At 36.2% G+C, this 24,931-nt stretch overlaps 3 protein-coding genes across 4 annotated transcripts; 1 reads left to right on the forward strand and 2 right to left on the reverse strand.

The window, feature by feature from the left end:
- Positions 1-637: 637 nt before the first annotated feature.
- LOC7489378 (protein MIZU-KUSSEI 1) lies at positions 638-2,405 on the reverse strand. The gene has a single exon (XM_002315931.4). The coding sequence runs from the start codon at positions 1,761-1,763 to the stop codon at positions 972-974; it is 792 nt and encodes a 263-aa protein (XP_002315967.1). The 5' UTR covers positions 1,764-2,405; the 3' UTR covers positions 638-971.
- Positions 2,406-6,037: 3,632 nt separating this feature from the next.
- LOC127905894 (uncharacterized) lies at positions 6,038-6,713 on the reverse strand. Its single transcript, XM_052456723.1, has one exon. It carries the CDS (start codon positions 6,709-6,711, stop codon positions 6,172-6,174), a length of 540 nt encoding a protein of 179 aa, XP_052312683.1. The 5' UTR covers positions 6,712-6,713; the 3' UTR covers positions 6,038-6,171.
- Positions 6,714-10,313: 3,600 nt separating this feature from the next.
- On the forward strand, positions 10,314-21,863 carry LOC7489379 (phosphoenolpyruvate carboxylase 4). Of its 2 annotated transcripts, XM_024609378.2 has the most exons (21): positions 10,314-10,608; positions 11,203-11,366; positions 11,454-11,568; positions 11,877-11,954; positions 12,065-12,133; positions 12,276-12,354; positions 12,494-12,570; positions 12,683-12,778; positions 13,617-13,758; positions 13,848-13,898; positions 14,810-14,938; positions 15,210-15,283; positions 15,391-15,669; positions 16,592-16,717; positions 16,844-16,945; positions 17,029-17,175; positions 18,625-18,723; positions 18,861-18,949; positions 19,642-19,768; positions 19,854-20,060; positions 20,871-21,863. In XM_024609378.2, exons 1-21 carry the CDS (start codon positions 10,453-10,455, stop codon positions 21,696-21,698), a joined length of 3,234 nt encoding a protein of 1,077 aa, XP_024465146.1. In that variant the 5' UTR covers positions 10,314-10,452; the 3' UTR covers positions 21,699-21,863. The 2 variants fall into 2 exon arrangements, with proteins under 2 accessions (XP_024465146.1, XP_002314894.2); XM_002314858.4 differs by lacking the exon at positions 13,848-13,898.
- Positions 21,864-24,931: the final 3,068 nt, after the last annotated feature.

Consider the following 24,931-nt stretch of genomic DNA (forward strand, 5'->3'; position numbering starts at 1 on the left):
CTATATGTTCTTCTTGATCCAATTCAAAGCAAGAATAATATTTTCATTCAAAATTGGGCGAACTCGAATACCATTTCCCTTTTGTTTTAAGCTACGCCCTTGGCATCTATATAAGCTCACTTTCTTCTATATATTAGGAAGATGGAACTTGCCAATGACCTCTCTTCTCTTACTCTGCAAGAATACCGCAAGCTCATTGGTTATCTAGCTATAAGCTCAGTTTCATTGGCGCTTACAAATACTTCTAAGAGTCAAGACCCCCCCTTTCATAATCAGTGGCTTCAACGGACCGAGTTTCCCAACCACCCAACATGTTGTCAAGCCTTTAATGCTAGCAGATGCAATCTCTCCCTGGACATTAAACAGGGCAAGGAGTTGCATTTTCATCACCCAAAACTGTTTCGAAGGAAGCCAGTATCTTTCAATGTTTTACCTTCCTAACAAAAGAAACGTAAATTATTATTAGATGATGACATCCTACGGCTAAACTTAGATTCTTCAAACAAGCAAAATGTTGTACCCTAAAGAAACAATTTACATTTAATGCGTAACAAAACTAATTAACCAAGGTTATATTTCGACCGAACAGGGGTAGTGCCCTGTATTCTGCGAAGTGGAAGATGGTATGTAACGGGTGTTTCGAAAAGGAAAAACCACAACCTTCATTTGCATCTTGTTTCCACCATAAAAAAAAAAAAGTTCAAAAAGAGAAAATCTATACATAGATATACCCAGCAACACCTACCATGCCACAGCTCTGCTCTCATCGCTTAGGATCTCTAAAGCATGATACATGTGTAACATTTCCCCTTCCCAAAATGTAGAAAATAACTGAGAAAAAAAACGCATGGAGCGGAAACCCTCCGTATTTTTTTTTCACCGACTTGATATCTAGAAACTAAAACAACAGAGAGCTTAAGGATACCAAGTCGATGCTGATACTACTAATAAGATCCACAGGCACAGCCTAATTAAACTCTAAGCAAATAAATACTAAGTTCAGGACCTCCAGACCCATCAGGATTCATCATGTAAAATGCCTCCGAGTCTTTTGACCCCACAACTCTCTCAAACCTGGCTCTCATGTACATGAGCTCCCCTATTTCGGACCCTGCTGCTCCATTCCCTGGTAAAACACCAGCTCCCATTGAAACTGGCTCCACGGCCTTCAAAACCTTCCAATCTTCAGGCCTACATTCACGTCTCGATGCATACCCACATTTCTTACCGTTACAGTAAGTCCTCCATAAAGGCTCCTCTAGCAACTTTCCTGCTTTCTTCCCTGCCTTCTTTTCGCATTCTAATGCAATCCTAACCAACCCAGAAGCCATTTCTCGGACCAGTACACTTGTTGGTGTTGCTAGCTCAATCAAGAGAGCTGGATTCTGTTTTGCATCTTCTTGAAACGCAAAATGAACATGTCCACGACGATACCCGAAAAGGGTACCTACAACTCTGGTGCCTAAACCTGAGTGATAGGCTGACCGGCTCTTACTGAAAACAGTAAGAGCTGATCGGAGCTTAGAAAATGCCAAAATCGGAAGTGTTTTTTTCCTCGGTACTGATTGAGTTGTACCCGCAGCAGGCATTGTGATTCTAAGCTCCTGGTCATTTTCCAACTCCTCACAATGCGAGGAGGAGTTGAAAGTTAAGATTTCCTCATCATCTTCTTCATCCTCAACAACTTTCTTTCTCCAGTTGAAGTGTCTCCTGGAGAAAGAGAAAGAAGAGTCATGTGGAGTCTTGGCCATTATTGTCTTCATCTGGGAAAGAAAAGCTAAAGAACAAGGAAAGATCAGTATGGACTAAGGAGAGAAAGTGGTAAAGATAAAAAGATAAGACACTAGATTTTGGCATAAGTTTGCTTCTATCTAGTGGTTATGTAGGGTGATTTATTTGTTTACTTTGTATTTCATATCTTTATTTTTGTCAGCCTCGTTGGACTAAGAGGGACTAGCAAAGAGAATCCTGACAAAGGGAAGGTGAACAGCCCCACCTAACAAGAGCAGGAAACAAAGAATTGGAGGAGCTTGGAGACAAGAACAGGGTGAAAGGGGAGATGGAGATGGACATGAGAGAAGATTTTGAAATTGGTAGGGGAAAATACTGGAACCGTGAGGAGACAATGGTTCGTGTTATTTCTTAATCAATGCGTGGATGTTGAAGCTAGAAATAAGGAGGGAGTGTGGGGTAGATAGAGAGGGGGGCTCGGCTGATTACTCTGAATTGTGTTGGAAACAGTTTTTTAAGGACAGGCAAAGCCACACCTACCGTACCCACCAGGACCATCCCAATTCCCAACCATGCGGCTTTAGTCCTTTCTGCTGCTACCACTCGCACCAAGGCACGATGCACACATACCCATGAGAGCCAGCCACTACTAGCCACCTTTGTGTTTTCTGTATCCTAATCTCTTTTTTCTCTTGGTTCTTAGGCTGGAGGAAATGACTATTTAAGTCAGACGTGTAGTGGTAGCTGGCCATGTAACAAGCAGTAACTTTTGTTAGCTAAAGAGTTTCCAAGGTTTAATAAAGCTTTTTTTTTTTTTTTGACCCTGACTCCTTGATACCGCCTATAAACCAAGAAGTACAGCGCTCACTGATCAATTGCCAAACTATACAATGGACTGTTGTCTAACGATATTGGTTTGGTGTGGCGTTTTCGGTGCAAAAGAAGTGCTTTTCCAGTTGATTTGATGTTTTCTCATTCGATTCCGATGGTTTTAGTGAGCTCTTGAGAGGCTGTAGCTTTTTTTATTTATTTTTTCTAAGCATTTTACTTGGAAAAAATATAAAATCAATATTTTTTCTTGTTGTTTTATAAAATCCCGGGAAACATTTCACTAAAACTTTTGAATTTTGATTGCATAAGTTCGGAACAAATTAAAGAATGTAGAAGGTTTGTGAGAACTAAATCCTTTTTTCTTTTTTTTTTCAATTTTAGAGTTTTCATTTTGGAAGGTGTATGCCACCGTTAAACCTATGCTTTTGCCGTCAGCTTTAAAAGAAAACGTAAATAATTGGCAAGGGTTGTTAATTCTATATACAATATACATTATTTACAATGATGCAGAACGCTGAGTCAATGATAGCTCACATGCATTCTTTAGAGAATTGGAGTGTTATGGAATAATAATGTCTGCAAAAATGGGACAGTACAGAAGGCAGCATAATAAAATCACAGATTCAGCTTTATACAAACAGACTTGCATAAGATCCAACTAGAATCCACCAAGTACCTTCACATGATGATGATGATTAATTGTGCATTCACCAAGAGCTGGCGTTATTAAGTATCGTTGTCAAAGATCATCTAATATCATGGCGATAGCCGCTTGGCCAATAAAGAATGCGATAGCTAGATAGGGTGGCTTCCATGGTTATCTTTCGGCGTCGAATTTTAGGATTGGGGTGTAAGAAGATCCCTCGGCGCTGCATAAAGACACCTGAGAATTTTGTCTCACATACTTGCACGATATGTTCCACATGTGAAGTAGAGTATTTTCAAAGTCAAATCTTGTTGAATTTTTAGGCTGCATGATTAGTCCACCGATCATGCACGTTGAACATTTTGCAAAACCACATGCCTAGGTTTTTCTTTTTTCTCTGTGGGATTAATAGCAATTTCCCGTCTTTTGTTTTGTTTCGATTTCATGGGACCGACCGGAGCCACGGATCAACTAACCATGATCTATAACGCAACAACTTGAACGAGATCTAATAAAGATTAGATCCTTAATCACAATTTCCTTATAATAACTATCTATCGTTTAAAAGCAAGGTTTGGTTGTCCCAGGATGGACTCGAGTAGAATAAAATAACTGATACTGATATAAACAAAAGAATATAGCTAAACAACCAAAACATTACGAGACAAACACTCACAATTCATCCTGATCGGGTATTTCTTGATATTAGCATAGATTATATATGAATTAATGCCAAATAGACTGGCCTGATAAACTGGTGATTTGATTGCCTTCTTCCATTGGTGTTTCAGTCTCTGTGCCTGTGTTTGCTCCCTTAAAATAATTAATACGGGTTGGAGAGAATTTTAATTTAGTCCCACTGTTTTTTATTATCTTGTAGGTTAGACTCATAGATTTCAAAAAGATACAAAGATTCTAGTGTGGAGGTTTTAAACCGACTAATTAACTAATTGTTTTATAATAATTAAAAAAAAAACACGAGCAGAGATAATAATCAACGTACTCAGGTAATCTTGATTTCACAAACTCAGGCGTCACTGATAATATTGTAAATTGAACGAATGCAAATGCAAGCATGTCTAAAAGCTATGGTGACTACGAAAATGAAAACTCTCTGTGCATCTGAAGGACCACTCAAGTTATCAGAAAGTGACCTTTCAAAACTCGTGCTGCCTGCGCCTGGCATTGGAATATTACATGGGTGTTTTGCATTGTAATAACTTTACATTTATGATTTCAAAAATAATGTTTTTTTTTAAAGTAAATTATAGTTTTCTTTTTAATTAAAATTTTTAAAAGAGGATTTCAGTAAAATTCATGTAAAACTATAATTTATATTAATTAATTTAACACCTTTAATTAAAATTATAATTGAAATAAATTATAGTTTCAATCACATTACATTACACTACAGTACTGAACCAACCCATGTCCTGGTCTGCTATTTACTTGCAGAATAACTATCAAGGTGATCGCATCCGAGTGAGTAATCAACAATGGCGGGGGCAAGCACTTGTGCAGTAATCTGGCGAGCTAGTGGCATCCCAAGATTTCCATGTTGTCTTTATCACCCTCCACAGATCACCCTTGTGGGCAAGCACTTGTCGGAATCTTCTGGAACGAATGCATGGATACTCAACATCCTTTAAATTTTCTGCTGGATCTGGTTGTCTAAATTAATACATGTCCTGTCCCGGTCTCCGGCAGGTTTTTTTTATTAGTACATATCATAACCCAGGAAGGTCAATTTGGGCCCCGTCTTTTCTTCTTTTTTTTCTCGTTAAACCCCACCTTCTAAATCTGATTAAACGTTGAACATGGTGATGAGTACTGAACCAAGCAACAGTCTGCACTCAATTATCAAAAGTTTATGCAAAGAAACAGTCCAACTTCACCATCAAAAACAAAAATTGGAAAATAGAATCATTTAGCTTAATCTGCAACCCCTGAAACATGTCAAGTACTTTCACAGTGCATTGGATTGCATATCCAGCAGTAACCGACCTTAAGAAACATATATGGTAGTCCCTCGTTTTGAGTTTGATCTAAAATCTGAGTTCAGCTATACTAGTAGATTTATGATAGATGAAACTCCAATTGGCAGGAAGAAATGGCTTTTTTAGTAGCTTTGATTCCAACAAGTTTTCACCAATTTCTAATAATGTTATCCGTTTTTTTGATGTATTTGATATTGTGATATATGATGTTTTTTTATTTTAAAATGTTTTAAAATATATTTTTTTATTTTGATATACATTAAAATTATTTAATTTTTTTTTAAAAAAGCGCCATCTTAATAATTTTTGAAGTAAATATATTTTTGACAATTTCACTTGAATTACGATATGGCCAATGCAAGAGGACTCAAATCCAAATACTCAAGCCAATAGCAAGTGAGCGTGTCTCTAATAAAAACTATCCAATCGGTAATGAATTGAAGCCATCTTGCAACTACTTTTTCCAACGGCCAAAACAATGGCTTAGGGAGGCTGTCTTATTCGTACCAATCCCAACCATCACACTTGTTAGGCTCAATATTTTGAGGCAATTGGCCAGGACTGCTCACAAAAGAATTATAGTATGATGCGACGACTTTGGTTTTTTATGGAGAAGGTTGTTGGTAACTTTAAGGATCTCTCTGTTGTTGATATAATGATATCCAAACATATATGTTTCCTCCTTCACTTCTCTTGCAGCACACGCTTCAAAGCTCTCACTTTAAAATTAAACCATACAAATTGATAGTGTAAATGATTTTACTGCTGAACATGTTCCAAGAACAAGATGCATTGATATTCTAAATGTAAATAGATGTATTGATGGATTGCAATGTGAAGTACTCTTAGCATTTCATCAAGACCTAAAAGATGAGCTAATTAGATGAATTTTCACTTAGTATTTGGGAATTAGTTTGTCAGTTTTTGAATGAATATAAGATATGAATGCCTTAACAAATTCTATAACTAATGGAAAGACTTGCCAAACTCGAGGTGGCCACCAGGGAGAGCGAAAGCAGAGTCACAAATGTTGGCGCGCCGGCGGCCCAAGAGCACAGATTTGCCCTTCAAAACGAACACAACCACACCAACTCTGGGCACGGTGGCCTCCACACTTGCAACCTCCTTTTCCATGGTGCGATTTTTAGGTTTCAAATGAGCAACCCTCTTGCTTTCTACCTTGAACCCACCCCCGTTCACTTGTTTCTTGAAAAAGTTTCGGTCACCAGAGCTTGATCGAGGAGGAAGTATTGAAGCCAATTGAGAAAAGGATTGTGGAGAACCAGCTGACAGAGTTTTGCAAGATGGGAAGTGAAACTTGTTTGATGTTGTTAAGTATCTTGGTCCTCCCAGTCCATGAAAAATAGAAGCCATTTGATTTGTTAGCCAGAGTTCACTAGTAAATTGAAAGAGGAGGGGTATGAAATAAACAACACGAACAAAAACATCATTGCTGGGATCTTCGGTTTCACACAGTATTAAACAGCATTTTTTCAAGAAAGACATACTAAACCATATTAAACTCATGAAAAAAATGTTGAATGAAAGTTCTATTTTACATTGCTTTTCATTCAAACTTCAGGGAAAGATGTGGGAAATAAACTCGGTGGAACCAACACCTTGGGAATGTAATGGAGGCTGGAGTCTAGAATACCACGTCGGCATTTAAAGAAGGGATATTGCCATGGTGGCTTTTGATGGCAATAGCATGCTCTCTGTAGCTACATTTGGGCCTCAAGGGCCCAACTTCACATGCAAAAGTTTTGATTGCATTCATAGCTCTCGGCCTAAGGAAGCACAAGTTCTGGAGTTTAAGGCCCTGTTGTTCTGAAGAGTTGCAGATTTCAGACACTATGGAGAAAATGAACCATACTGACAATTCGAGATCAATCAACCATAAAAGAAAAAAAATAAAAAATTAAGACCAAGTGCTAAAATTAAACTCCTTGGTGCGCCTAATTAGCTACTCTATGAATACATCACTTGATTGAAAAAAAAAGAAAAAGAAAAAGGGTTACATTCCTTTCCAGCAATAAACTCAAACAATTAATAACCACCAAACTCAGTAGTACAGAAAATGAACCAAAAATGCTGAAAAATCAAGCCATTGCTTTTCATATTTTGAAAAATCAAGAGTGAAGTGATCGGAACAACTTGAACACTTCTAAATTTCATATCCCTCCCACTTTATCAATCACGCCATTTGCTACTCGTCAAATTTAAGAGGAATGAGTGGTGACTAAAAATTTATATAATTGATAATTTAAAAATTTATGAGATTAGTTGAAATATGCGTAAGTTAAATCAAATATTTATATTAATTATTTAAAAAAATAAGGAATGATCAGACAATTAGTTGTTATTTTTTCTAGCGTGGCCTGGAATGTTGCAATGAACTACGACATGTTTTTGTTACTAGCAAGGGATGATTATTTTCGGTTTGGTTTGATTTTTATCAAAAAAAGTAATCAAACTGAATTTTTTTTTCAAAAAAAACCGAAACCGGTTCAAACTGACCGGTTTCGGTTTGGTTTTAAGGACAAAAACCGGTTCAAACCAGTCTGGCTCGGTTTTTTTTGTTTTGGTTCGATTCGGTTTGGTTGTTTTAGTTATTTTTTTTCGGTTTTCTTGGTTTTTTGATTTTTTTACTTACCTCAATTACTAGCTAAAAAAAAAGTAATTGCTCGTGATAGACACGTGAACATTCCCGTCTACAGTCAAAACTATTGACAGTGGGTCGACCAATGAAAAACTAGACTAACTTGACCCCTTCAAAAAGACATTTGGAGTCGCAGGGAACCCTTTGCTCTATATTAAAATCGAACCATCTAGGTGGTGGCCCAGTGGTAAGAGCTTGGGACCAAGAGGTTTGCTCCCTCTGTGGTCTCAGGTTCGAACCCTGTGGTTGCTCATATGATGGCCACTGGAGGCTTACATGGTCGTTAACTTCAGGGCCCGTGGGATTAGTCGAGGTGCGCACAAGCTGGCCCGAACACCCACGTTAAACTAAAAAAAAAAATTCAAGATTAAAAAAAAAAACTGAAAATGATGGAGAAAACACCGTGCAAAGTGACACAAACTTCTATTCACCGAAATAGAATAATTTTTTTTTTACCTTCCATCAAAAAAAAAAAAAAAGGTTAGCGTGCTCATCGGGGTAATTCGGTTGTTTTCACGTGAATCCTTGTTAATTGTACAACTGTTTATGATAATTCTGTCTTTTAATATTTCATGAGCATAATATAAATATTATATTATTTTAAAAAATTAAATTAATTTAAAAGTTAAACAGATTAATTTGACCTTTGTACTTTTTTTTTGAATAGTGTAAAGATTCTTGTACTCTTAAAAGTAAAAAATCAATATAAATAAACTAACCCCAGGGATAGTTGCGTATATTTTTATATTTTTAATTAATAGATGAACTGCGGTCAATTTAATCTTTTAATAATATTTTTAATGAGCATTACAATAATACACATGTCCTTAAAAGCCAAAAAACATTGCACCCTTCATACTTAAATATTAAATTGTTTTATAATTTAGTTTCGTGATTTTGTTAACTTTGCTTCCAATAAAGTTATTTTGATATTATATCGTGATTATCTAGATAGACTTAATTTTTTTTTTTAATTTTTTTATATTATTTAAATTAATCGAGTATATTAAACCCAATCAAATTAATAAAATAATATCAAATTTTTCGAAACACATACCATGCCTCAGCATCTGTTTTTAACGCTGAATAAATTTTGGGCACACCTGCAACATATCACGGTCTCGTGTCTATTAATATGCTATTGCTAAAACACCGAGTACAACATTATGCCAAATAAAAAAAAGCATCCTAACCATCTAGGTGGTAGTCCGGTGGTAAGAGCTTGGGATCAAAAGATTTGCTCTCTCTGTGGTCTCAGATTCGAGCCCTGTGGTTGCTCATATGATGGCCACTGGAGGCTTACATGGTCGTTAACTTCAGAGCCCGTGTGATTAGTTAAGGTGCGCACAAGCTGGCCCGGACACCCATGTTAAACTAAAAAAACAAACGGCATCCTATAAAAACAACAACGAGTTTTCTTATTTTCCTCCAAGAAGTTTAATTTTTACACATGCTCGATCTGTCATAAAATTAACTTAATTAATTATTTATCAATTCAAGTTATGTTTACTCGATCAGGCATGGATTGGAACTCTACAACAAATGGATCGACCCATATAACAGGCCTCGTTCAACATGAGATCTGGGTTGTGAAAGGATAGACATATGGATATTATAACAGGGCAGTGTCCATGCTTTGTTTTTTAAAGCATCATGAGGACTGTCGTGGTGGCTTCAAAGCATAGACTACTAAAGGAAGGTCAAGTTTTTTAAAGATAATATTTTTTTATTTTTTAAAAATTATTTTTAATATTATCATATTAAAATAATTTGAAAAAATAAAAAAAATTAATTTAAAAAATATATATTTTAATTGTTTTCAAAAATATCTTCAAAACAGAAAAACAAATGGGTTGCTCCATTTATCTGTCACTTGACCGCGTCTTACTAGCAATGTGGTAATCTCATATTAGTCCCCGTTCTATTTTACCCATCTCTCAACTGTCCAGAGTCTACGTTTTTTACTTTTTTTAATTAGATTGCCATCCTATGATAAATATTCAATCAAGTCCTTCTGTCTAAAATCAATGTAAATTCTCATCAGAAAAGGTTTAAATTATCTATAAAAATTACGTTATCTTATTGAGAAAAATAGTTAATGTAGATGAAAAACCTTAAAATATTTGGACGCGAGTACCTAATTGAGAATTTTCTGACACATTCAGGACCCAATTGATAAAAAATAAATAAGTTTCGAAGCCAATTATGAAAGGGTGTGTAGGCCGGGCACTAATCTATTCCAAGGCTGCCCAAATTCAAAAGTAAAAACCGAAGTTTCACAAGGCAGGCAGAACGAAAAAAAAAAAAAACAAAAGAAGAAGTGACCAGCAACATTTCGCTGAATGAAATCCACGTGTCATAAAAACTCAGGTCCCACCGGAGCAAGAATAGGCCCCACCACATAAACGGAAAATTTGGTACACAAAAGAGAAGAAAACCAGGACTCTCTCCCCGAAAACTCTCCAGTCTCCACTATTCCCTCTCCTCCTCCAGTTTACACACACTACTGTCTATGCTCTTCCCCCTTTAAATTTCCCTTTCTCCTCCTTTCCGTCTACACTTTGTTATTTTGTTTGGTTTTGCTCAAAATGACGGACATAACAGACGATATAGCTGAGGAAATCTCCTTCCAAGGATTTGATGATTACTGTAAACTGCTTAAAAATTTATTAAACGATGTGTTGCAGAGAGAAGTTGGTACTGAATTCGTCGACAAACTTGAACGCAACCTCACTCTCGCTCAGGTCTTCTCCTTCTCCTTCTCCTTCTTTCTTTAGTTACTGTACGTGAGCGATAACTATTAACTTTAAAATCGTTTTGAATTTTTTCCTTTTTTATATATTTTTGGTGTTCGTTTTATTATTTTTTGGTGTGCGGATGTTGTCATCATTGATGCTATTTCCGCCTGTTTCGTTTTTGCATGGTTTTGTTTGGTTGCGGAGAAAACAGAGTAGGCGAAATTAGTTGCTGTTGTTATTTGTGATTGCTTTCTTCCTGATGAATATTCTTTCGGTGATTATTTATTTATTTCTTATTACGTCCTAATCGTTTTTTATTTTATACCGTGAACGTTAATCTAAGGAAAAAAAACTAAAAATAATTTCTGTTCCTTTACATATTTGCTAGTTGGTTAGTGTTTTTTTTTTTTTTTTATATATATATGAATTTATCTTATACATTTTTCCTTAGTTTGGCCTCATATCTGTTGTGGACCGGGATGAAAAGAAGATATGAATCAATGAATTTTATTTTTTATATTTGTATTACCATAATTGATATTTAGATTATTGAGAGGAAAATATTAAGAGAAGAGTTTTTTGTTTTTCGTGGGGGTGAAGAGTGCTTGTAATTTGAGATTGGCGGGAATAGAAGACACTGCCGAGTTGCTGGAGAAGCAGCTCGCGTCAGAGATATCAAAAATGACATTAGAGGAAGCATTGACACTTGCTCGTGCTTTTAGCCATTATCTTAATTTGATGGGAATTGCTGAGACCCATCACAGGTAATTAATTGCTTTTTATGAGTTTAGTTTCAGAAAACTTTTGAAATCAAGCATATTGACACTGCGCAATGTATTCCTTTAACGCAGGGCACGTAAGACAAGGAATTTGGCGAATCTATCAAAATCTTGTGATGAAGTCTTTAATCAGCTGTTGCACGGTGGAAAATCGGGTGATGAACTTTATGCCTCTGTTTGCATGCAGGTTTGTTTGTGCTGGTATTTTTCTTTTGAGTTTTCCCAAACAGTTTTCTGTTGCCGGGGCTTCTGAAAAATTCAGGGACACATCCACTCAGCCAAAAGAATTTTATAGGCTTCATTTGGTGGAGCTTTTCTTGCATGGTCTATAAGGACTAATAGCTACTGCCATAATTATGAATTCTTTTATTTCCCTGAATTTCTTAGCAGCTAAACGGAGCTTATCGGTATTATGTAGTTGCAATTTTTTAATGCGAGTTGTTTAGTATTTGCTAACAGTTACCTATATTGTTTTCTTGTCCAAATCTTGTTCAGGAGGTTGAAATTGTTCTTACTGCACATCCCACTCAAATTAATCGCCGTACTTTGCAATACAAGCATGTTAGAATTGCTGTAAGTTGCTAAAGAATTTGACACTGATTATTATGTTGAAAAATGATAATCTTAGATATTGTGACAGTGTCAACTGTTAACCTTGGGATGTGAACTTGCTCTCTTTGCAGCATCTTTTAGAATACAACGATCGACCTGATCTTACACAGGAAGATAGAGAAATCCTTATTGAAGATTTGGTAAAGTTCCAAACCTCAACAATTATGCTTAAGAGCCACACAACCATAAAGTGTGGGAATAATGATCAAGTGTAAAACTATTTCTCTTTCTTCTTCTTCTTCTCTTTCTTTTTTGTGGTTCATATTATTCTTGCTTTTGTAGGTAAGAGAAATTACTTCAATATGGCAGACAGATGAGCTTAGGCGCCACAAACCTACACCAGTAGATGAAGCCAGGGCTGGCAAGTCAATTTACTTTATAAATCTCAACTCTCCTCTTCCTTCTTTCCCCCCTTGTTCCCTGATTGAAATCACTTGCTTTGGGTTCTTTGGAAGTTTCTGTTTCTGATACCTGATGGGATTATTATTTTGATATCTCAGGCTTGCACATTGTGGAGCAGTCTCTATGGAAAGCAGTACCTCATTTTTTACGACGTGTCAGTAATGCACTAAAGAAGGTTTGTTGTCACTTGATGGTGGTTTCTTCAAATGAATGTGAGAAATTGGTTGGCTTTCTTGCTGTTAAGTTTTTGTATGTTGTTTTGACTGTTGTGTTTCTTTTGCCCTTAGCATACAGGAAAGCCACTTCCATTAACTTGCACGCCAATAAAATTTGGGTCTTGGATGGGGGGTGATAGAGATGGAAATCCAAATGTAACAGCGAAGGTGAGCCTTTTAAATTTGTTCTCTGGTCTTTAATTTAGAATAAAGTAGTATAATTGGAGAAAATATTTCACTCATGGGATCTGTATGATAGAAGTTGTTCATTAATTTAGCTGACAGGCACATGCAAAGAATGAGCCCTAAAATCATATTGTAGCTTGGCAACGCCTTTTTAGGAAAGGCATATATTTTCCTTAGAAGAGAAATGAACAAGGAAGTTGCTGCTGCTTCTTTTCAGTTACAATTAGCTGTCCTGATGAATGCCTAAGATCCATTGTTGTTTGGAAAGATCTGAAAAAATTAACAGTATCATGGCGTTGCTTAAAAAGCCATTAATTTTTGTGCCATTAAAATTGTGTGGTGGTTATTTTTGCATCTTATCATTGTCCTCGTTGTTCATTAGCATCTTCCCTTCAGAGTTCTCACAAAACAGTTTCTTGATTTAAACTATCACATGACTAAATCCACACTTTGAAATGACCTTTGCATTGACAAACAAATACTATTAAAATTGAAGGGTTGCATTTTTTTTCTGGGCCCCAGAGGATTTTCTTGTTTGAATACTTTGTTGATTTTTCTCAGAATTCAGATTGTGTATTTATGCAGGCAACTATTTTATCTTTGCATGGGAAAAGCTAAGTAATTTACAAGGACTGATTTTGCATGTGGCTAATTAGCACTCTACCAATTTTTAGTAGCACTTCATCTTCTTAATGGGAGAAAGTCCGGTTCTGCACACATGCTGGAGTGGCAATAGGAGAATTCCTAATTTTCCTGTCATGCTGCCCTATTTTTCTTAGGTATGTAAAGTTGCTAAGAGATGTTGTTTTTATTGTTCCAGGTAACACGAGATGTCTCTCTCTTATCAAGGTGGATGGCTATTGACCTTTACATTAGAGAAGTTGATAGTCTCAGATTTGAACTGTCCATGACTCGCTGCAGTGATAAGTTGTCAAGAGAGGCTCATGAAATTCTAGAGCGAGGTTTGGTTCATTGGAATATCTAAATTGTTTTTAAGGTCTGGAGCAATTCACTTTAAATTATGTAAAAGAATTCCTTTGTGGACAATCAGAGAAGCAGCTGCCTAAGATAACTAAAAGGGCCTGCCCTGATAACTTGACTGGTAATTGTTAGGTGGACTGTTGAGTTGAAGTAATGGTAATTTTGTAAGCTTTTCAGATTCTTTTATCTTGAACAATTTTTTTTAAGGTTTGATATGTGAAGTGAGAGAAAATGGTCAACTGAATCATCTTTTGAATTTCAGTGAGTAACAGAAGCTGGTGTTACTTTAAGTTGCTTGGTTAAGTTATTAGTGAGAGATTTTATCATCATCTGAGTTAGTTTAAGTTGGTGGTGTTCCTTGTGCAGAAAGACAAACTGTCAAGTTGCTTTGTTACTTGTCCTTTCATTCTTCCTATGATTTTCTTTTGTTTTAATATTGGATTGGATTTGGTGCCAGTGCTGTGTTGTCAAATTTGAAAATTTTTCTTCCACATCTTCCTTTTCTCATGATATGGTTATTTGGTATGATGGCTCATGGAAATTTTTCTGCTTTTCTGTGATTGTCTCCTATTCACATAAAACTTGCTTTTATGGTTCCATTGAATTGTTAGCTTTTGCAATGACAAAATGTGTTTTTTCATTATCTCTTCGCTCAATTCCTGTCTCGGAGAGGATAAATACACCTGGAAAATGACTGTTGATTTTTTGAAGTCCCCAGTCAAACTTGGTGGTAAAGTTTCTAGGCAGTTTTAACAGAAACTTGGTATAGAGTAGTGCCCTTGTCAGGTTGGGAGATTTGTATCCAGGCTTGTGATTAGTAATAAATACTGTTCATATGTGTGTGTGTGTTGTGTGTGTGTGTGTGTGTGTGAGAGAGAGAGAGAGAGAGAGAGAGAGATAAACAAAAAATTGATAAAAACAAGATTTCCATGTTAATCATGAATGGTTCATGTCACATGATATTTATGGCGATGATTTGCAGGTGTTTTGTTCTGCTTATAATGTCTGACGGTTGGTGAATATTGTATGCAGAAACTTCACCAGAGGATCGGCATGAGAGTTGGAATCAACCCACAAGCAGAAATCAAACAAAGCTTCATCAGCATGCTCCACCACTTCCCACACAACTTCCAGCTAGAGCTGATCTTCCTGCCTGCACTGGTAAAAAAGAAAAACGGGTCTCACTAATCATTTATAATTATGCTGTTCCTGCAATATCCATAACCGTGACATCCTATCCCAAGTCACTTTTTATTCACTAGAGATTCGATTGCTATTGTCACTTTTTTCTTAGAGTGATAACCAACTTAGTCAAGTCTGTATACATTTCAATTCCATTCAAAGAGCAGGGGCATAAAAGAATCTACCAGTTGTAATGTTCAACTATCAATAACAAAAGTTCATAACTTCTTCAATTTATCTCTTCATGTAGAATGCGGTGATGACGGTGGTTCACATCCCAAACTAGAACTTCCAGGGACTGATTACATGCCATTGAGTCGTCAGGTAAACTCAGTTCTCCAGTAGCAATTTTGTATAGATGTTTCTCTTTATCATTTTCAATAGTATTTTTAACCAAAATAACGTTTCTTTTTCTTTTTGTTTCTTTACAGGATGTTCAGGGTTCTTCAAATTCAGAATCTTCATTCCACAAGTCTGGTCATGGTTCTAGCAAATCAATTGCTAATGGAAGCATTGCTAATTCTAACGGCCATCAATCAGCTCCAAGTCCACGTGGATCTTTCACCTCCAGTCAACTCCTTGCTCAGAGAAAATGTTTTGCAGAATCTAAGATAGGAAGATCCAGCTTCCAGAAGCTTCTAGAGCCAAGTCCACCTGAACGTCCTGGAATCGCTCCTTATAGAATTGTTCTTGGCCATGTGAAAGATAAGGTATTGCTACTTTTTGCTGCTTCAAATTTGTCAAATGCTTGAAGTGCAGTACATGTAGAACAGCAAAACACATAACATGAGGAGAATGTAAAACAAAAATCCAAATCCAGTGTCTTGTTGAATGAATGTGTTCTGTTGTTGCGAACAGCAGTCATATATTACAGCTAAAGAAAAAAGGGCAGTGGAGCCCTATTTGAAGTTTTAGGCAATGCCCCATGTCCTCTATGCAGTCAATAGCTTGAAGTCAAATTTTGTTAAGAATAAACAACATAAGTTAGTATGGAGGAGGGAATGTTGGTGCAATTGTGTTGATTATAAGAAATAGATTAATGAAGATATTCTTTGGCAGTGCAAATATTTCCTGTAAGATTGTCCTGAATCAACCTTATGAAATTAATAGCATAAAATTTACTCCATAATTCATGTTAAAAATGCTTGATGGAACATCATTCTCAAATTGAGTTTCTCATATTATTAAAGTATGAGACAACTTTGAGGATGTAGGGATAGATGATTAGGTAGACCAGGGCAGGCAGACTTTTGAAAAATAATTACTGGAAAATTCGAAATCATCCAAGTAAAGGACATGACAATTTGGCATCCATAATTGTGTTATTGATGTATGACGCGACTACTAGCATTAGGTGAATTGTGGGGTCAGTATGAAATACCTCCTAATCAAAATACTTTCATTGAAGAAGGAGCTTATGGATAAAGGAAGTGTCATATAATTGTTACTCAATTTATTCATGGGTTTATTTTTTATGTTCCAATGACTTTGGCTGTGATTCTCTTTAATCTGCTAAGGTCTCTTACCATTGTTAACACAGGGTAAGGTTTCTGTTTTTTTTTAAAAATAATTCAGTCTTTTGTATTTTCTATAAGATGATAAATATCAGTTTACTATGCCTGGTGATTTCAGCTTATGAAGGCTAGAAGACGTCTGGAACTTCTTCTTGAGGATCTTCCCTGTGAACATGAGCCTTGGGATTACTATGAGACAACAGACCAATTGTTGGAACCACTGCTTCTATGCTACGAGTCTCTGGTATTATCTTCTGCATTCTTATACCAACCTAGGCCCTAGCTCCTCTCTTCTCTTGAGTAATCACAGAAAAGATTAAAAGTAGTTCTTGCTTTACCTTGTATTATTTTTCTCAATCTTATTTTGTAGCAATCTTGTGGAGCTGGGGTGCTTGCAGATGGCCGGCTGGTTGACCTGATAAGAAGAGTTGCGACTTTTGGAATGGTATTAATGAAGCTTGACTTGCGTCAGGTGGGCTTTGGTTCGGGTTATAGGTTGTAAGGTAACAAGGTGCTTGTATTATATGATTTAACTTGACTTTTGGAATGCAACAGGAATCTGGTAGACATTCTGAAGCACTAGATGCAATCACCAAATATTTGGATATGGGAACATATAGTGAGTGGGATGAAGAAAAGAAACTGGAATTCCTAACAAGAGAGCTCAAAAGCAAGAGGCCACTAGTTCCTCCCACCATTCAGGTAATGTGTTTAGACAGCATTTCAGCGACCATTGATCCTGAGCATCAAAACCTTAGCAATAATTTTAGTGGGCATAATCTACTGCAAATATTAAATGGTAGGTCTGTTGGGCTTAACGTATAGGTTGTCAGCTTGAGGCCAAAGAGCAACCACTCAATGCAAAATGCAGAAGGGTGTCTATTGTTCTCTAGAATCCTATTTTGATGGACCATAACCGAATAATGGTCTTTTTGAAACTTGTCTTATAATAATGTGACGAGGAAAGCTTATCTTTTTAAACTTCTCTATTGGAAAGAGAGATGATGACAATAATAGAATAAGCAATGTTTTTTTTGTTGTTTCTAATATTTGGAATTATGCATACTTGAATCACTCTATGCCTCAGTTTTGAGGTATAAAAGCAGCATGGGGATATGTTTATTGTTTTGGGGATGGGTGGGGGTTTCCTAAGTGATAATTTTGCTAATTGTGCAATATTTTTCTGGGATCAATATCGTGGTCGAGCAGGATGAAAGGTTGGAATCACATGACATTCATTGACTACTGTTTGTATTACTTTCTTGTTAAAGTCTTTATGAGTAACCACTTTCTGCCTTTTGATTTGTTTACAGTTAACTAAATGTGATGACGCTTGCATTTGTGTTTCATGTCTTCTTTCACGAGGGGGAAATCATCTTTTCTGATCACTTTCATGTGTAAATTGAACATAATCAAACTGCAATCTTTTAATGCACAAGCATGTAAAAAGTTAAAAATAATATAAATCCCGAAGCAATTGCTAATCTATTAGAAACAAATTTGTGAAAAGACTTACAAATTTGTTCCCTGCTTAAGACTAGCATAGCCTTTGTTCATAAAATCTGCAGGTATAGTTTAATGAAAGATACAAGTGACAACACATGTTACTGTAAAAATAGATCTACCCCAAACATGCATGTGCATTCACTGGACACAAATGCATGGGATAGGGTGAAACCTAAAAAGCCGTGGAGGAAAATCTTAAGTTTGCTGTTGTGAACAAACATTAATTTCTAATTTGATTATTGTGGTGATATTAAATCCCTTTGGTGAAATTTGTCTGATCTTAAAAGCTGTATGGGAAAAATGCCATTGTAACTCATTTCTTGGAGAAAATAATGCATTCTTATATTTTGGCTTTCTTTGCCATTTATTTGTAGAAATATAAAGTAAAACTCTCAGATCCTTGATAATTTTGCAGTGACATTTTTGTAATTCCTGATTGCGTTGGAGTTTGTCAATGTGGTTGGATTGTTTAAAGCATCTCTCAAGTAATTGAAATCACCATAGAATTCATTACCTTTTGTTGACTTGAGAAAATGATATTTTCTTCCTGGACAGCATTGCAATGTGTGCATTTTATTCATGTTTTCTTTGTCTGTCTTTTGCTTTTTGTGTGTGGATGCCTTCTCTTAATTTGGTTTTTGGCAGGTTGCTCCTGATGTTAAAGAAGTCTTGGATACATTCCGTGTTGCTGCTGAGCTAGGGAGTGATTCACTTGGAGCATATGTGATCTCTATGGCATCCAATGTACGACTAGCTGCTGCTACCTAGTCATTTATTTTTATGTTAGTCTGAGATAAGATTACTGTCATTAATAGCAGAATATGTGATTGTAGTTCTTGTATAATAAACATTAACATTGTCTTGAACTTCTTTTTTGGCAGGCGAGCGATGTCCTTGCTGTGGAGCTTTTACAAAAAGATGCCCGTCTTGCTGTTAGTGGCGAGCTAGGGAGACCATGTCCTAGAGGAACGTGAGTTAACACCTCTTTTATGTTAAATATTAATCTGTGAAATGCTTTCCCTGGTTTATTGTCATATGTTCATAGGAATGTATGGTTAGAGCATGAACATGATCAGAAAATTTCATTTAATTTATTTGAAATGGTAATGTGTAAATGCAAGCATGCTTGTTAAAAAGAAGGGATTCTTTTATTTACCATGACATTTGAAATTGGGCCACATATTTACTCACAGTTTCCAATTTTTAAAAATAAAGTGATGTCCTGTTACTGTATCACTGTATGTCAAATGCAATTGTGATTTAGTGACATTAGTATTTACCCATTTTCATCACAACTGAAAATTTTTGAGGTATGATCTTTTTAGAGTATTTGAAATATTTTGTAACATACACCAGTATTTCCTAAACAACTTCCTTTCTGCATTTCAAGACTGCTGATCTTTCTTTCGATGATGCTGTGAGCCTACTAATAGTTTCCTGAACCTGAGGTTTGACAATTTGGTTAGGTTCTGTGTTTGAGGGTAGATCTCTTAATGCTCATTTCACAATTCACTAAGTTTATAGGTAGTAGAAAATGGAGAGTTCTGTGACACTTTTTGGCATAGTACTCTGGGTAACGAGATAAAAAGTTTAGCTTAGTGTTAAGTTTACACTGCATTTACAATAAATAATCTCACAAGATCTATACATATCTTGGAATAGGCTGCGGGTGGTTCCATTGTTTGAAACTGTGAAAGATCTTAGAGGGGCTGGTTCGGTTATCAGGAAATTATTATCAATTGATTGGTACTCAGAGCACATTGTAAAGAACCATAACGGGCATCAGGAGGTATTCATTTTAAAAGCCATTTCGAAATTGATTTAATTAGATTATTTTGATAAACTTTCATTGATCTTAAACATCTCGAGAATAGGTGATGGTTGGATATTCTGATTCTGGTAAAGATGCTGGGCGGTTCACTGCTGCATGGGAACTTTACAAAGCCCAAGAGGATGTTGCGGCAGCTTGCAAAGATCATAAAGTTAAAGTAACTCTATTCCATGGGCGAGGAGGGAGTATCGGTCGTGGTGGTGGACCGACATATCTTGCCATTCAATCCCAACCACCAGGTTCAGTGATGGTGAGTTGCCTGCATGTGCATCAGGGAAGCCAATGATCAGTTAGTTTGTTTACATTCTATTCTCTCCTTTTATTTTCATTTTTCTGTTGAAATTTGTAAATGCTGTTATTGCTATGCTCCATCTTTAAGACTAGAACATGCTAAGCATAGTTTTAAAAAACGGCCGTTGCTTAACAAAATTGGCACTAGACGTTTTTGTTTTTCACTGTTAGTGTAGATAACGTTGTTTCACATTTATAATGGCTGCAACGTCGTTATATAGTATTAATGGCCGTTATACCCGTTATTTGTGAAAAACACAGTTATTTTCACAACCTTTAATACTCAGATTTGCGGTTGAAATGAAGCATCTGCCATATGTAAATGAAAATGAAGAAAAAATAAGAGGAAGAATCGTTTTTGGGAGGCAAATATAAATATAGGAAGTTGTTCCCTCCATAGAAAAGGTAAAAAGGAGAGAAAAATAAAGAAGAAAAAGAAAAACCACTGCAAAATTGAAATGTTATTAAATTTATCACTAAAAATGTTATTATATGTTTATTCAATAAAATTATCAAATTAACATGTAAAATTGGAATTTTGTCATGAGTTGCTAAATGATTCACAAAAACAATAGCCACAACCATTATTTTAACCACTAAAATCTACAATCCACATTTGTCGATTCCGTTACCGTGACCGCAATTTGTATTTAGCTAGTATCTTGTATTTTTGGTTCTGCTGATTGCTATTTCTGACTTATATCTGTATTTTTAAGGATTTAGCCTTCGCCTTCTTATGTTAAACCTGTGATGTCCTTTCAATTGCCAGGGTACTCTTAGGTCAACTGAGCAAGGAGAAATGGTGCAAGCCAAGTTCGGGCTGCCACACACAGCTGTTAGACAGTTAGAGATATACACAACTGCAGTTCTGCTTGCAACATTAAAACCCCCAGAGCTACCTCGAGAAGAAAAATGGCGTAATCTCATGGATGAGATTTCAACAATCAGCTGCCAAAGTTACCGGAGCACAGTATATGAAAACCCGGAATTTCTTGCCTACTTTCACGAGGCTACTCCACAAGCTGAGCTTGGTTTCCTTAACATAGGAAGCCGGCCCACAAGAAGAAAGAGCTCAACAGGAATCGGACATCTTCGTGCCATTCCATGGGTATTTGCGTGGACCCAAACAAGATTTGTTCTTCCAGCCTGGCTAGGAGTTGGGGCAGGTTTGAAGGGTGTTTGTGAGAAGGGACACACTCAAGAGTTGAAAGCAATGTACAAAGAATGGCCTTTCTTCCAATCTACCATAGACCTGATAGAGATGATTCTGGGGAAGGCAGACATTCATATAGCGAAGCACTATGATGAAGTGCTCGTATCTGATAAGAAGAGGAGAGAACTTGGTGCTGAATTAAGAAGGGAGCTCTTAACAACTGAGAAGTGTGTATTGGTGGTTAGTGGGCATGAGAAGTTGTCGGAAAACAACCGGAGCTTGAGGCGGCTTATCGAGAGCAGGCTACCGTATCTTAATCCTATGAATTTGTTACAGGTTGAGATTCTAAAGAGGTTGAGAAGTGATGATGACAACCACAAACTCAGAGATGCTCTGCTTATTACTATAAATGGTATTGCTGCTGGGATGAGGAACACAGGTTGAGCAAAACCGAGTGTGCATCCAGTTGAATTAAACCATGGCTTTTTTGTACGTTTCCTTTTCCTGTTCTCTCCTTTTGAAGGGCTATCATTTTGAAATATTTATGCAGATAATAATACACTAAAGTGGATTTTATTTCTTTAAAAGCAAATCACTTATTCTCCTCGACCGATTTTGTAAATTATGGAAATCATTCAAACCTTGTCGTGGTCACTGTCACTAGCAATTCATATTCATCAATAAAACTCCTATTAGACTAGCGTAGCTGGATGATATCTTTTTCGTTTGGAGGGAGGGAGGGATAGCGGGAGGGAGAAAAACCGTCTGTAAATGGTGATCATGAAGAGCATGCCCCTAAGCTGTAACCAGGCCCAAAAAGACTGGTTTTGGGCCGAAGCTGGGGGCTGGCTCTGTTTTGATCTTGGTCTCAGGAATGAAAACTCCTTGGTTCTCTTTAATTTCATTGAAACTCTCAATTTGATCCCTAGAAATAAGAAGTCAAAAGCTTCCTCCTTTTCCCCTGATACGTGGTACATGCGGTTCTTTCTTTTTTTTTTTGAAAGAAAAAAAATTAGTCCAATCCTGAAAAAGAAACAATTGTTCATAATTAATCCCATTCAAAAAACAACCGCAAGAATTTATCACGCTCCCAAAAGTCTTCAATCCTAGCTAGATAGATCCACCACGATTCAAGCATCAAGCAAACACCAAATTCGTCCACAGAGAATGCTAATCGAGAGAATAATCATAGATTTCTCTATTGTGATCAATTTGGACACCATAGACAACACTGGACGCTAATTTGATCAATTAATTTAGCCATATTGCTTTCCTATAGAGACCACAATATTTGTCATATAGAAGAGGAGAGATCAATTTAATCACAGTAGGCATTATCGATCCTGCGTAGATAATTAATTAGGCATCATATATATATAGAAGGCACGGACCAAAAACAAATAGTACAAAAACCAGCTAGCTAGTGTGTTTAAAATTAATAAATGTCATGCATATTGCTAATTAATTATTAATTAAAATGCTATATATATATATATATACACGTCGTCCGGATGATATTCTTGTACTATATATACGTACCAAAGTATGGAATCAGATGTCCTGAATCTAAATATTGCCTGTCTCGTGCATATTGATGATACAGAGATTTGTTTCCTCTTTTATCTCCATTTCCCTTTTGAGATAAAAAGATGCTATATGTTCTTCAAAAGAGATACCATGCTGCTGCAGTTCTACGGAAGTGAGGTTCAATCAAACATATCTGTAAAACTTGCTATAATTGAAGCTAGCTCAAGCCTTTCCCTTTTCTTTTCCGAGTGATGTCCAGCTTAGTTTGGGTTTTAATTCAAGCCCTCCCGCTTAGCTTAGTGGGATATATATTTTAGACTTTTAGTGACTCATAATGCAGGCATGCACCGGACTGTCTTGTACGTAAATTTTTTTGAAGTGGGAAGTGGTCATGTCATTTCTTTTCTTTTTATTGGATTCTGACTTCCAGCTTCCTTCCTTTAACAACATCAAGCACGTATATATCATTCATTTTTTTAGGTGCAGACGCATATTATTGATCCAACTCATTTCTATCTGCAGTGCATGCCCATCTAACTTAATTATTCCAAACCCTAGCTAAGTATACCACCCGACTCTAGCTACCTAACTTGTTCCATTTTCCTATTAGAGTGCGAGACTTGACCATTGGCATTCAGAAAAATAAAAATAAAATCCTGAACATATCATAAATATTACGGTACTAGAGGAATTCTAACCATCCAAGTCTAGTCAGGAACATAATTATGCAAGCCTGTTTCGGCATGTTTTCAATGTCAACTCAACATCATTGTACACATATAGTGGATTTGATTTCTCTAGTTAATTCCTCCTCTTCTTCTTCTTCTTGATAATTATATACAGAATCTGTAGATTTCTTGGGAGAAAGTGAGAAGTGACAGGACAAATCTGGTTCGCGAATTACTACTGAGTTATTCTCTCAGGAAGTACATACCCCATTAACCAACAATGCAAATCCTTGATGATCAATCTTGAGCAGGCTTGCCTGAATTTAAACTTCAACACAGCTCAAAAGTTGAACCATCCATCCATTAGTAGTACTGATCAAGTCCGCTACAAGAAGAAACTCCCAAATATCACCAATCTAAAACTTTAATAAATTTATATATTTTACCTCCCTCGTGTATTATATATGAAACCATTCATGTAAAATCTTGAAGTTTGTTTTGAAGATTAAATTGAGGCTTTCAATAGAGATAATTAATGAAGCTATATATATATATATATATGGAAGTTTTTACTGGGAATTTGAGAATTGGGGAAAATGATATATCATGGAAGTCAAAAATAAATAAATGATTTGTCCAACGGACAATCAAATATGATATGGTAACAACCTACGGGAAAATCTAATAATAGATCTCAAGGGGGGCCATAACATGAGAAATTTTCAACTATCCAGCTAAATGCCACAGCACAAGTTGTGTTGAATTGACACTGACCATATGTTTACTTGATCGCAAGTGATGTCCATGTCCAACCATGAAATGAAGCTCCAATACAATATCTCTTGTATATTATAACACCATTATCGTGCAGATAAAATTAAGGCCAATCTTGTTGCTGAGGGTACAAGTGCAGTATCTGGATGTATTATTGTCCTTTGCTTGATGCCTTCTTGATGGAGGATATATCTTGATCTTGCGGTCAGTTTTCAATTTCGATACCTTTTACATCAGTCTCGATAAATACAAAAATAAAAATAAAAACCCCTGTTAAAAACTATGAATAATAGGTTGACGAGAGACAATATTTTGAATCACATCCATGATTAATTAGATTCGTGGAATAAAAATACTAAGAAATGATAGAAAGCCATTTGGCGTCAGCTTAGTATAGTGGCAATTGGTAGCTCATAAGAGTTTTCTCATAGCTCTCCCAATACTAAATTGATATATAGATATATATCATAGTTTTGAAACCCGGTCCGATCCGGGACTGGAACCGGACCGGGTTGAAGAAAAAATAAAGAAAGAAAAAACCAAGTATGACCCGATTGATAAGACAAGACCTGGTCAAAAACTCGATTGTAACCCGTTGATTTTTTTTTATTAAAACAACGACATCGTTTTGATTTTAAAAAAATTTAATCCGGACAACCCGGTCAAAATCCAGAACTCGGGCCTTGGACCGGTTCAGATCTCAAAATT

This window comes from Populus trichocarpa, chromosome 10 (genome assembly GCF_000002775.5).
Source record: "Populus trichocarpa isolate Nisqually-1 chromosome 10, P.trichocarpa_v4.1, whole genome shotgun sequence".
NCBI classification, from domain to species: Eukaryota; Viridiplantae; Streptophyta; class Magnoliopsida; order Malpighiales; family Salicaceae; genus Populus; species Populus trichocarpa.

Coding starts and splice junctions, on each gene's coding strand:
- LOC127905894 (XM_052456723.1), bottom strand. CDS start 6,711: ATGTCTTTCTTGAAAAAATGCTGTTTAATACTGTGTGAAACCGAAGAT.
- LOC7489378 (XM_002315931.4), bottom strand. CDS start 1,763: ATGAAGACAATAATGGCCAAGACTCCACATGACTCTTCTTTCTCTTTC.
- LOC7489379 (XM_024609378.2), top strand. CDS start 10,453: ATGACGGACATAACAGACGATATAGCTGAGGAAATCTCCTTCCAAGGA. Junction 14,939..15,209: donor TGATCTTCCTGCCTGCACTG/GTAAAAAAGAAA, acceptor CTCTTCATGTAG/AATGCGGTGATGACGGTGGT. Junction 16,946..17,028: donor TGAAGCTTGACTTGCGTCAG/GTGGGCTTTGGT, acceptor GGAATGCAACAG/GAATCTGGTAGACATTCTGA.